This window comes from Brachyistius frenatus, unplaced genomic scaffold (assembly GCF_029030835.1).
Source record: "Brachyistius frenatus isolate BFR_SWC_R1_liver_20210118 unplaced genomic scaffold, ASM2903083v1 Contig_76, whole genome shotgun sequence".
Classification (NCBI taxonomy): domain Eukaryota; kingdom Metazoa; phylum Chordata; class Actinopteri; family Embiotocidae; genus Brachyistius; species Brachyistius frenatus.
In genome coordinates this window covers 1,042,946-1,055,909 of record NW_027210675.1, presented here as the reverse complement: position 1 = coordinate 1,055,909, position 12,964 = coordinate 1,042,946, and the positions used below count along the sequence as shown (strand labels likewise).

The 12,964-nt window shown below is 35.5% G+C and overlaps 1 protein-coding gene across 1 annotated transcript; it reads right to left on the bottom strand.

The window, feature by feature from the left end:
* Positions 1 to 7,518: 7,518 nt before the first annotated feature.
* Positions 7,519 to 10,383, bottom strand: LOC138626691 (protein yippee-like 5). The gene is made up of 3 exons (XM_069708529.1): positions 10,236 to 10,383; positions 9,004 to 9,170; positions 7,519 to 8,256 (listed from the first exon to the last, which is right to left on the bottom strand). The coding sequence occupies exons 2-3, from the start codon at positions 9,142 to 9,144 to the stop codon at positions 8,035 to 8,037; spliced, it is 363 nt and encodes a 120-aa protein (XP_069564630.1). The 5' UTR covers positions 9,145 to 9,170; positions 10,236 to 10,383; the 3' UTR covers positions 7,519 to 8,034.
* Positions 10,384 to 12,964: the final 2,581 nt, after the last annotated feature.

Sequence of the window (12,964 nt, the reverse complement as noted above, 5' to 3'; positions counted from 1 at the left end):
ATTTTAGACAACATATTAAAGTATTAAGTATTTTAATTTTTTTGGGCCAAAAAAAATGTCATACTATAGTATGACTTTTTGGTGATTTTTGGGTCGATGAAAAAGTCATACTATAGTGTGATGGTTTGGACGACATACTATGGCATGAGTTTTCTTCATATTTTAGACAACATATTAAAGTATTAAGTATTTTAATTTTTTTGGGCCAAAACAAAATGTCATACTATAGTATGACTTTTTGGTGATTTTTGGGTGATGAAAAAGTCATACTATAGTGTGATGGTTTGGACGACATACTATGGCATGACTTTTTCTTCATATTTTAGACAACATATTAAAGTATTAAGTATTTTAATTTTTTTGGGCCAAAACAAAATGTCATACTATAGTATGACTTTTTGGTGATTTTTGGGTCGATGAAAAAGTCATACTATAGTGACTGATAGTCATACTATAGTGTGATGTTTGGACGACATACTATGGCATGACTTGTTCTTCATAGTTTAGACAACATATTAAAGGATTAAGTAATTAAAATTTTTTGGGCCAAAAAAAAATGTCATACTATAGTATGACTTTTTGCTGATTTTTGGGCAGATGAAAAAGTCATACTATAGTGTGATGGTTTGGACGACATACTATGGCATGAGTTTTTCTTCATATTTTAGACAACATATTAAAGTATTAAGTATTTTAATTTTTTTGGGCCAAAACAAAATGTCATACTATAGTATGACTTTTTGGTGATTTTTGGGTCGATGAAAAAGTCGTACTATAGTATGACGGTTTGGAAGACATACTATGGTATGATTTATTCTTCATATTTTAGACGACATATTAAAGTATTAAGTACTTTTAAGTTTTTTTGGCCGAAAAAAAAGTCATATGACTTTTTTGACAAATACATACATTGCTTCCAGTTGGACTCGAACCCATGGCCTTCGTATGACTTTTTGGTGATTTTTGGGTCGAAGAAAAAGTCATACTATAGTGTGATGGTTTGGACGACATACTATGGCATGAGTTTTTATTCATATTTTAGACAACATATTAAAGTATTAAGTATTTTAATTTTTTTGGGCCAAAACAAAATGTCATACTATAGTATGACTTTTTGGTGATTTTTGGGTAGATGAAAAAGTCATACTATAGTGTGATGGTTTGGACGACATACTATGGCATGAGTTTTTCTTCATATTTTAGACAACATATTAAAGTATTAAGTATTTTAATTTTTTTGGGCCAAAACAAAATGTCATACTATAGTATGACTTTTTGGTGATTTTTGGGTCGATGAAAAAGTCATACTATAGTGTGATGGTTTGGACGACATACTATGGCATGACTTGTTCTTCATATTTTAGACAACATATTAAAGTATTAAGTATTTTAATTTTTTTGGGCCAAAACAAAATGTCATACTATAGTATGACTTTTTGGTGATTTTTGGGTCGATGAAAAAGTCATACTATAGTGTGATGGTTTGGACGACATACTATGGCATGAGTTTTTCTTCATATTTTAGACAACATATTAAAGTATTAAGTATTTTAATTTTTTTGGGCCAAAAAAAACGTCATACTATAGTATGACTTTTTGGTGATTTTTTGGGATGAAGAAAAAGTCATACTATAGTATGACGTTTTAGACGACATACTATGGTATGGCTTTTTCTTCATATTTTAGACAACATATTAAAGTATTAAGTATTTTAATTTTTTTTGGCCAAAAAAAAAAATGTCATACTATAGTATGACTTTTTGGTGATTTTTTTTTTTACAATGAAAGTCATACTATAGTATGATGGTTTGGACGAAACACTACGGTATGACTTTTTCTTCATATTTTAGACAACATATTAAAGTATTAAGTATTTTAATTTTTTTGGGCCAAAACAAAATGTCATACTATAGTATGACTTTTTGGTGATTTTTGGGTCGATGAAAAAGTCGTACTATAGTATGGCGTTGTGGACGAAACACTACGGTATGACTTTTTCTTCATATTTTAGACAACATATTAAAGTATTAAGTATTTTAATTTTTTTGGGCCAAAACAAAATGTCATACTATAGTATGACGTTTTGGTGATTTTTGGGCAGATGAAAAAGTCATACTATAGTGTGATGTTTGGACGACATACTATGGCATGACTTGTTCTTCATATTTTAGACAACATATTTTAAAGTATTAAGTATTTTAATTTTTTTGGGCCAAAACAAAATGTCATACTATAGTATGACTTTTTGGTGATTTTTGGGTCGATGAAAAAGTCATACTATAGTGTGATGGTTTGGACGACATACTATGGCATGAGTTTGTCTTCATATTTTAGACAACATATTAAAGTATTAAGTATTTTAATTTTTTTGGGCCAAAACAAAATGTCATACTATAGTATGACTTTTTGGTGATTTTTGGGTCGATGAAAAAGTCATACTATAGTGTGATGGTTTGGACGACATACTATGGCATGACTTGTTCTTCATATTTTAGACAACATATTAAAGTATTAAGTATTTTAATTTTTTTGGGCCAAAACAAAATGTCATACTATAGTATGACGTTTTGGTGATTTTTGGGTAGATGAAAAAGTCATACTATAGTGTGATTGTTTGGACGACATACTATGGCATGAGTTTTTCTTCATATTTTAGACAACATATTGAAGTATTAAGTATTTTAATTTTTTTGTGCCAAAACAAAATGTCATACTATAGTATGACTTTTTGGTGATTTTTGGGTCGAACAAAAAGTCATACTATAGTGTGATGGTTTGGACGACATACTATGGCATGAGTTTGTCTTCATATTTTAGACAACATATTAAAGTATTAAGTATTTTAATTTTTTTGGGCCAAAACAAAATGTCATACTATAGTATGACTTTTTGGTGATTTTTGGGTCGATGAAAAAGTCGTACTATAGTATGACGGTTTGGAAGACATACTATGGTATGACTTATTCTTCATATTTTAGACGACATATTAAAGTATTAAGTACTTTTAAGTTTTTTTGGCCGAAAAAAAAGTCATATGACTTTTTTGACAAATACATACATTGCTTCCAGTTGGACTCGAACCCATGGCCTTCGTATGACTTTTTGGTGATTTTTGGGTCGAAGAAAAAGTCATACTATAGTGTGATGGTTTGGACGACATACTATGGCATGAGTTTTTCTTCATATTTTAGACAACATATTAAAGTATTACGTATTTTAATTTTTTTGTGCCAAAACAAAATGTCATACTATAGTATGACTTTTTGGTGATTTTTGGGTCGATCAAAAAGTCGTACTATAGTATGACGGTTTGGAAGACATACTATGGTATGACTTATTCTTCATATTTTAGACGACATACTAAATTGTTAAGTACTTTTAATTTTTTTGGCCGAAAAAAAAACGTCACACTATAGTATGACTTTTTTGACAAATACATACATTGCTTCCAGTTGGACTCGAATCCATGGCCTTCGTATGACTTTTTGGTGATTTTTGGGTCGAAGAAAAAGTCATACTATAGTGTGATGGTTTGGACGACATACTATGGCATGAGTTTTTATTCATATTTTAGACAACATATTAAAGTATTAAGTATTTTAATTTTTTTGGGCCAAAAAAAAATGTCATACTATAGTATGACTTTTTGCTGATTTTTGGGTAGATGAAAAAGTCATACTATAGTGTGATGGTTTGGACGACATACTATGGCATGAGTTTTTCTTCATATTTTAGACAACATATTAAAGTATTAAGTATTTTAATTTTTTTGGGCCAAAACAAAATGTCATACTATAGTATGACTTTTTGGTGATTTTTGGGTCGATCAAAAAGTCGTACTATAGTATGACGGTTTGGACGACATACTATGGCATGACTTGTTCTTCATAGTTTAGACAACATATTAAAGGATTAAGTAATTAAAATTTTTTTGGGCCAAAAAAAAATGTCATACTATAGTATGATATTTGGTACTATAGTATGACTTTTTGGTGATTTTTGGGTATGATTTTTGGGTCGAAAAAGTCATACTATAGTGTGATGGTTTGGACGACATACTATGGCATGAGTTTTTCTTCATATTTTAGACAACATATTGAAGTATTAAGTATTTTAATTTTTTTGTGCCAAAACAAAATGTCATACTATAGTATGACTTTTTGGTGATTTTTGGGTCGATCAAAAAGTCGTACTATAGTATGACGGTTTGGAAGACATACTATGGTATGACTTATTCTTCATATTTTAGACGACATACTAAATTGTTAAGTACTTTTAATTTTTTTGGCCGAAAAAAAAACGTCACACTATAGTATGACTTTTTTGACAAATACATACATTGCTTCCAGTTGGACTCGAATCATGGCCTTCGTATGACTTTTTGGTGATTTTTGGGTCGAAGAAAAAGTCATACTATAGTGTGATGGTTTGGACGACATACTATGGCATGACTTGTTCTTCATATTTTAGACAACATATTAAAGTATTAAGTATTTTAATTTTTTTGGGCCAAAACAAAATGTCATACTATAGTATGACTTTTTGGTGATTTTTGGGTAGATGAAAAAGTCATACTATAGTGTGATGGTTTGGACGACATACTATGGCATGAGTTTTTCTTCATATTTTAGACAACATATTAAAGTATTAAGTATTTTAATTTTTTTGGGCCAAAACAAAATGTCATACTATAGTATGACTGTTTGGTGATTTTTGGGTCGATGAAAAAGTCATACTATAGTGTGATGGTTTGGACGACATACTATGACATTACTTGTTCTTCATATTTTAGATAACATATTAAAGTATTAAGTATTTTAATTTTTTTTGTGCCAAAACAAAATGTCATACTATAGCATGACTTTTTGGTGATTTTTGGGTCGAACAAAAAGTCATACTATAGTGTGATGGTTTGGACGACATACTATGGCATGAGTTTTTCTTCATATTTTATACGACATATTAAAGTATTAAGTATTTTAATTTTTCTGGCCGTCCAGCCAAACTGAGCAATCGTGGGAGAAGAGCCTTGGTGAGAGAGGTAAAGAAGAACCCAAAGATCACTGTGGCTGAGCTCCAGAGATGCAGTAGGGAGATGGGAGAAAGTTCCACAAAGTCAACTATCACTGCAGCCCTCCACCAGTCGGGGCTTTATGGCAGAGTGGCCCGACGGAAGCCTCTCCTCAGTGCAAGACATATGAAAGCCCGCATAGAGTTTGCCAAAAAACACATGAAGGACTCCCAGACTATGAGAAATAAGATTCTCTGGTCTGATGAGACCAAGATTGAACTTTTTGGCGTTAATTCTATGTGTGGAGAAAACCAGGCACTGCTCATCACCTGCCCAATACAATCCCAACAGTGAAACATGGTGGTGGCAGCATCATGCTATGGGGGTGTTTTTCAGCTGCAGGGACAGGACGACTGGTTGCAATTGAAGGAAAGATGAATGCGGCCAAGTACAGAGATATCCTGGAAGAAAACCTCTTCCAGAGTGCTCTGGACCTCAGACTGGGCCGAAGGTTCACCTTCCAACAAGACAATGACCTTAAGCACACAGCTAAAATAACAAAGGAGTGGCTTCGGAACAACTCGGTGACCATTCTTGACTGGCCCAGCCAGAGCCCTGACCTAAACCCAATTGAGCATCTCTGGAGAGACCTGAAAATGGCTGTCCACCAACGTTCACCATCCAACCTGACGGAACTGGAGAGGATCTGCAAGGAAGAATGGCAGAGGATCCCCAAATCCAGGTGTGAAAAGCTTGTTGCATCATTCCCAAGAAGACTCATGGCTTCCAGTTCAAAAGACTCGAGCATCCCATGTGATATTTCAGTTTTTCGTATAAATTTGCACAAATTTTTGGTCAAGATTTTTGGAGTGTACATTAATGAAAATAAAATGAAATTTTAGCAAATGGCTGCAATGAAACTATAAAGTGTGATGGTTACATTGCTTCCAGTTAGACTCGAATCATACTATGGCATGACATTGTTCTTCATATTTTAGACAACATATTAAAGTATTAAGTATTTTAATTTTTTTGGGCCAAAACAAAATGTCATACTATAGTATGACTTTTTGGTGATTTTTGGGTCGATGAAAAAGTCGTACTATAGTATGACGGTTTGGAAGACATACTATGGTCTGACTTATTCTTCATATTTTAGACGACATATTAAAGTATGAAGTACTTTTAATTTTTTTGCCCGAAAAAAAACGTCATATGACTTTTTTGACAAATACATACATTGCTTCCAGTTGGACTCGAACCCATGGCCTTCGTATGACTTTTTGGTGATTTTTGGATCGAAGAAAAAGTCATACTATAGTGTGATGGTTTTGACGACATACTATGGCATGAGTTTTTATTCATATTTTAGACAACATACTATTATTAAATATTAAGTATTTTTAATTTTTTGGGCAGAAAAAAATGTCATGACTTTTTTGACAAATACATACATTGCTTCCAGTTGGACTCGAACCCATGGCCTTCGTATGATTTTTTGGTGATTTTTGGGTCGAAGAAAAAGTCATACTATAGTGTGATGGTTTGGACGACATACTATGGTATGACTTATTCTTCATATTTTAGACGACATATTAAAGTATTAAGTACTTTTAAGTTTTTTTGGCCGAAAAAAAACGTCATATGACTTTTTTGACAAATACATACATTGCTTCCAGTTGGACTTGAACCCATGGACTTCGTATGACTTTTTGGTGATTTTTGGGTCGAAGAAAAAGTCATAGTATAGTGTGATGGTTTGGATTACATACTAAATTATTAAGTATTTTTGTTATTTTTTGGGCGGAAAAAAAAGGTCATGACGTTTTTGACAAATACATACATTGCTTCCAGTTGGACTCAAACCCATGGCCTTCTGACTGCAAGGCAGCAGCACTAACCACTGTACGACATACTGATGTCTTAAGTATTTTAAAATTTTTTTGGGCCGAAAAAACCCATCATACTATGTCAGTGTGACGGTTTGAGTCCTGCTCTGTTCAAACATTATACTATACTATACTCATTTTTTAGGTTTTTAGGTTTTTCAGTCAGTTTGGATGACTTTTTTATGATTTTTTTCGAGGACACATTTTCAATATCTATATACTTATATGTATGTATGTATATATATATAATCACAGCGGGGTCTTAGCGGGGGCAAATGTCATTTTGACCCCCCAATGTAAATATTATGGTTACACCCCTGGCTTTAAAACTGATGAACCCATTGACATAGGATCAGTAAATCAGACGGATGGAAGATCTTTGCAGCAAATGCGTACTCATTGTTGATTTGAACATATTGAAATGAAAAAATTTAGCTTTTTCTATCGCTGTAAAACACATTCTGACGAACTTTCTCATCATTTTCAGAAGATAAATAAAGTGGATGAAAATCTCATAGGCTGAAACTGATACAAGGTTCAGTGGAAGTGACATCAACATGATAAATTAATATTACAGTTTTTTTTTAAATGTTATAATAAGGAACACTCTGACACAGCTAACATTGAAAAGTAATGTAATACTTATTTGACAATTAAACAATTTCCAGCAAACTATCACATTGAACACTTGCTTGAAAAGGAATGTTTTGTAGCATAATGCTTAGCGACTAACTTTATTTCACTAAATCCAACAGCATCAATAGTCTCAACTGGCCCAGTCTTCTGATAAGATTCACCAACTGTATGAGCAAATCCTCTTGGTCCGACAGTGGCCAACATCCCACCACACCTACGCGTCACATTGGGCACACATTGAAACAGTAGGCGATCTTAAATGGGAAGAAAGGCAACAGCATTTCCTCTCTCAAGAGAAATCCCGAGATGTTGAAACTTAAGGGACAATATCCACCACTTCCTGTTTAATCTTCCCACAAACACCCAGCCTGTGATATTTTTTTTGGTGTAACTCTAATCACAAATGGAACACGGTCCATGCAAGTCCAGGCACTGCTGCTGGAGGGAAAGCGGTCGTGTGCACGGATTGAGCATTGCCCGGCAGTAACTGGAGCGAGCTCAGGAGTTGTCGGAGGGAACGTGCTCGAAGCCTTCACTCTCCCTCACCAGCGCCCTCTCCAGGATGACTCGGCCCTCCTTGTACCGCTGACTTTCCTCGGTGGCGAACTCGTACATCCAGCCCAGCTTGCTGTTGCAGTTCTTGCAGCTGACGTCGCGCACCATGTGTCTCCCTGTCAGCATGACTCTGTCCTGCACCTCGCTGTGCTGCAGATTCACAACCTGGAGAGCAGCAATCGCACATCTGTCACTGTAACGGTTAACTGCTTCTACACAGGGGATTTATTGGGTTTTTCAAGCAAAGTAAAGTCAAATCATTTAAGAAAACATTTCAGAGTTGAATAGGAACAAATGTAGATACAAAGTAAACAGAACTCAAGTGAGCCAAAGCTGACAAGTTTAAAATGTTTCAATTTTTTTGGTTCAATCAAGCCTAAAACCCAAAAGATATTAAACCACAATGATATAAAAACAGAGAAAAGCTAAAAATCCTCATATTTAAGAAACTGGAACCCTGGAACATTTGGCATTTTTGCTTAAAACTGCTCCATGCCATGTTTTAATGATATCCACAATTATATCTTGATGTTCTTTGCGTTGTTTTGAGAAATTAGGCCCTTTTTTCCCCCTTGTACTGGATAAAAACATTTTTTTTAAAAAACTGCGTTCATGCTCATTTTTAATCTGTTACTGTTAATTTGAAATGCTTGCTGGCATCTGGCAGCAAATGAGAAACTGATCATGATATGGATAGTGAAATTTGTTTACAATCTACCGAGCTATACGCACAGTATATCTCAGTGTTAACACGAACTGAAACATCTGGCTCAGGTTAAAGTCCGACCACATCATCCAAAGATGTGTGTTTGGGCATGTCAACAACAGTCCAGTCAAATTACAGCAGCACAAAAAGCATTGTTGTCTTTGATGACTGGTGTACGTCATGTGAAGGAAGCGATGCGCAGGTACCTTGTTGAAGAGGAAAGCTCGGCCGGTCGCTCCTGTGAAGCGGGTGGAGATGAGCTCAGTTCGGTTGGTCAGGATGGTGTCACAGTTGGCACAGGAGAAGAGGCGAGTCCCGCCGATGTGATCTAGGAAGATACGTCCCATTGTGTCTACAACTGGGTACGGACAGCCTGAAGTAAAGAAAGCAGCCGTTAGATGATCTCTCCCACTTAAACATAAATACAGTGAATTATTTTGCCCCAAAACAAAAAACAAAAAAAATGTCATCAGGCAAAATTCATACAGTTCAATGAATTTCTAAAGAGATTTCGAGTGATTTAAAGTCTGTAGGATTATTTGGTTGTCTTTTCGAGTGTTTGATCCTTGTCACTGAGATGTTGTCGTGAGTAGGATTTTTTTTTTAAATTGCACATTTATTGGCAAATGGGCATAATAAAGACCCAACACATAAATGCAACATTCAAAATAGTGTTTTTCTCACGGGTGAAAAATATGCAGTTATTGAGAGCATAAACTTGTCTACCATCAGAGATTTTGTTCTGTTTCTAATGTTTCCAATCCCATATCTGATTTAGACACTTTTGGGTGCAAATAAATGTGTAAATCTAATTTACTGGTTGCAGATTTTTTTTCTGGATTTGCCAAAGATATTCCAGTTCGGTCCTTTTAATAAATTAAATAGCTGATTTTCCAGAAAGGTTATTACATCACACAGATATGACATAAAAGCATATATATCACAGAGGATTTTATCCATTGTGCCTGCTCCTTTTCATTGCTGCATTTAAAAAAAAAAAAAAATTTGTCATTATGGAAAATTTTGATGGACATATTACCATTTTCTGACAGATTAATCAACAATGACAAAAATCGATGGTTTAATCCCGATTAAAAATTATAACAGTTTAGTTTTACTCTGAAAGATCCATTCATAAGAAGAAACTAGTAGGCTATTATTGACTAGAGACCTTTGGATTTCTGACATTATTAGGAGCCACCTGAAGGCATCATCAGGCCTGGTATGTCTATAACAAGGTTACGAAAATACAGGAAACTGTGATTCAGCTTGCTTCATAATAAATGTGCAAAGCTGCAGTTTAAAAAAATAAACGGTACGCTTTCAACCTTGTAGGAAAACTGTCTAAAATGATGATGTCAAAGTCACCCAAACAATAGCCAACTAACGGTAACATTAATAGGCCAAACAGGCTTTCAGGAGACTCCACATTTCTCACCTCGCAAAGTGAACTGAAAGAAAAAGACCCCTCGAGATATTTTGAGTCGCTGAGTCGTCTTTATTCTCCAGTTCAAGAATAATTCAGTGTTTCCTCTGTTGTTATGATCGTCAAACTCAACACAGAGCAGTTGATGCAATTATGGCGTTTTTTTCAGTCAATTCACCAGGATGAGAGTGGTAGTTTCTGGTTTGGACTTTCAAAATAAAAGCAAAGTTGGTAAAATATTTTTTTTTTAAAAGTAAAACTTGAAGTGAGACAATTTCAGAAACCCAATTAATACTGAATTCAATGATAATTGTAATCTTAAACCTGCCTTATCTGCATCTCCTCTATATTTACAACCAGCCATAGAAAAGCCTATACTTTTATTTTGAATGCCTTGTGTTACCACTGTTTACCGTGTATCTATGCTGGCTTGATGCACCTCCCAATTACGGCCACGAGGAGGCAGCAAAGCACACCGCGATAGAAACCCAATGGCAGACTCGTGGAAGTAAACGTTGCAGCGACTACTTTCTGCAACTGTAACAAAACAGTGCTATTTAATGCCTACTAATGGTGGGTTGTTACTTCCCAGGATCGTTACCTTGCATCAAACATGTGTTGTTAAATTAGGGCCAAGACACCTGCTGACAAAGATCATGGAGCCACCCTAGAGAAGAGAAGAGTTTAATCTGTAAGAAAATATGTATATGTAATATGTAACTCATATTTTAGATGAATATAGAGAATGTTTTAGATGTCAAGCTAAATCACCGTGCAAAGTTGCATAGAGTAGGAGCATGAAGTACAAGTACCTCAAAGCGGTGTAAGTAAAAAGAGTGTCTGCTGTCAGGTGTACTTTTGATGATTTTACTTTATTTATTACAGTAAAGTTGCCGTACTTTGGCTGATCAACCTCGTTTACTGTAACAAACGCTGCAGTCAGATAAAACCAAAATGAAAAATAACAGAAAATCCTACACTCTTGACTGCAAGCCCTCCTTAATCTAAACTCATCTACTGTCCGGCTCCACCTCCACCACCTCAGTCAGGTCTTTGCTTCCATACTATACACCTCACGCACTTTCTCCTCTCTTTCTTTTATATGTCCTCACCAGACTTAAAAAAGCTCCAAAGCCTCCTTCTTTAAGATGGTGTGTCAAAGCCATCTCGCCAAATACCACAGAGAGATACCCCTCCTCCGGGATGACTGACTGCATCTGTTGTCAAATCATATCTGTGTGCTCGGAGCTGCCAGAAAAGCAGCGATCAGTGACATCCATCTGGTGGTGTATCCCTCCAATAGGTGCGGTATTTGAAGGCAGTCATGTCTCCCTTCACTTCTTCTTATCTCTTTGAGCCTCTCCTTTGTTCCTTCAGTTAATTAAGAAGGAACTTGATGGATTTCATTGTCAGTTTTGTGGGAACTATCCAAACATGCTCTTTGATGATTCATTTTTTTCCCCCAAAGATTTACTCCAATCTGACAATTGATTTTTCATTTTTTTACAACAGGAAGACTCTTAGACCTTCTGTTTGTCAGGTTTAAAGAAATGTGAAAAGTAAGTACACCCCATGGAAACTGTTTACTTTTTTTTTTTTTTAACGCATTTGGATGATCAAACATGTGATTTTCCCTGACACAGCACCTATAAAGGGAAGATTATCATTATCCTGTTGAAAAGTTTTCTTCTGGTTCAACATTCGGACATATGGCCTCATGTTGAATACAATACTGCCTTGAGGCAAAGAAGGAAGATGGTGCCTTGACACAAGTAGGCCAATTTGTTTTGAAGTGTTTGCAGAGATCATGTGCTATAAATGTAACTACAGGACTGACTTGTCAGCCCAACCAAGTCCATTCAAAGATTAGCATAGATCGGGGAGATAATATCATGCTACAGCAGGAGGTTCACCGAGAGTTAATGTCCTTGACAGAAGATAACAGATTGCAGAGTTGGCATAACCGCAGCATTCAACATGCTGGGAGCTTTGATAAAGTCTGTATTCGCAGGATAAAAGTATTAGGTAAATCTGGGAAACTGACAACATAATATATTTGCCCTCATTTCTGATCATCCTCTCAGATAAGAGGTCAATTGTTGTTTCACCTTAGCAGTAATTCTAAAGAGAGAGGTAGCATCAACTCACTGAGCTATTATCCAATATCATCTGTTCCCCCTTGCACCTGTGGTGCTTTGCCCCATCACACCACAGACATAATCATTCACACAGTTAAACCATTAACCAGCGCATTAAGTGGCGAGATCCCTGACCTTTTTACTGCAGTAGTTGAGGGGTCAAGTCAACATCCCACTAACGTATACTGTGTATTAGGAGTTAAAGAAACAGCTCAACACTTTGGGAAACATACCTTTGCATAAAGAATGCAAACAGGGAAATAGCCTGGCTCGGTCCGCCTACAAGCCACCAGCACCTCTGAAGGGACTTCTGGAGTCTCGACTGAGGCTGACAGGGAAGTGGAAGAGACTCCAGGAGGCTAAGAAACAGTCCAACACATAAAAACCACATCACGTTGTTTGTGAAGATTTGATCTGAACTCCCAAACTATTATGCATAGTTTATTAAACCAGATGCTTTGCTTCAGCTCTTATCTAACTGTTCAACAGATGAAAAATTGTTGCTTTAACAGAGAAAAGCTCCAACATCAAAGCTACTTCGTTTTGTAAAACTAATTGTCTCGATTTCGAGTTCAGTGTGAATTAGACTGTAACTGCAGATTT

What these genes read in the sequence shown, in the direction of transcription:
- LOC138626691 (XM_069708529.1), bottom strand. Translation starts at nt 9,144, where the DNA reads ATGGGACGTATCTTCCTAGATCACATCGGCGGGACTCGCCTCTTCTCC. An exon ending in GAGCTTTCCTCTTCAACAAG is followed by an intron (nt 8,257 to 9,003) that starts GTACCTGCGCAT and finishes GCTGCTCTCCAG; the next exon opens with GTTGTGAATCTGCAGCACAG.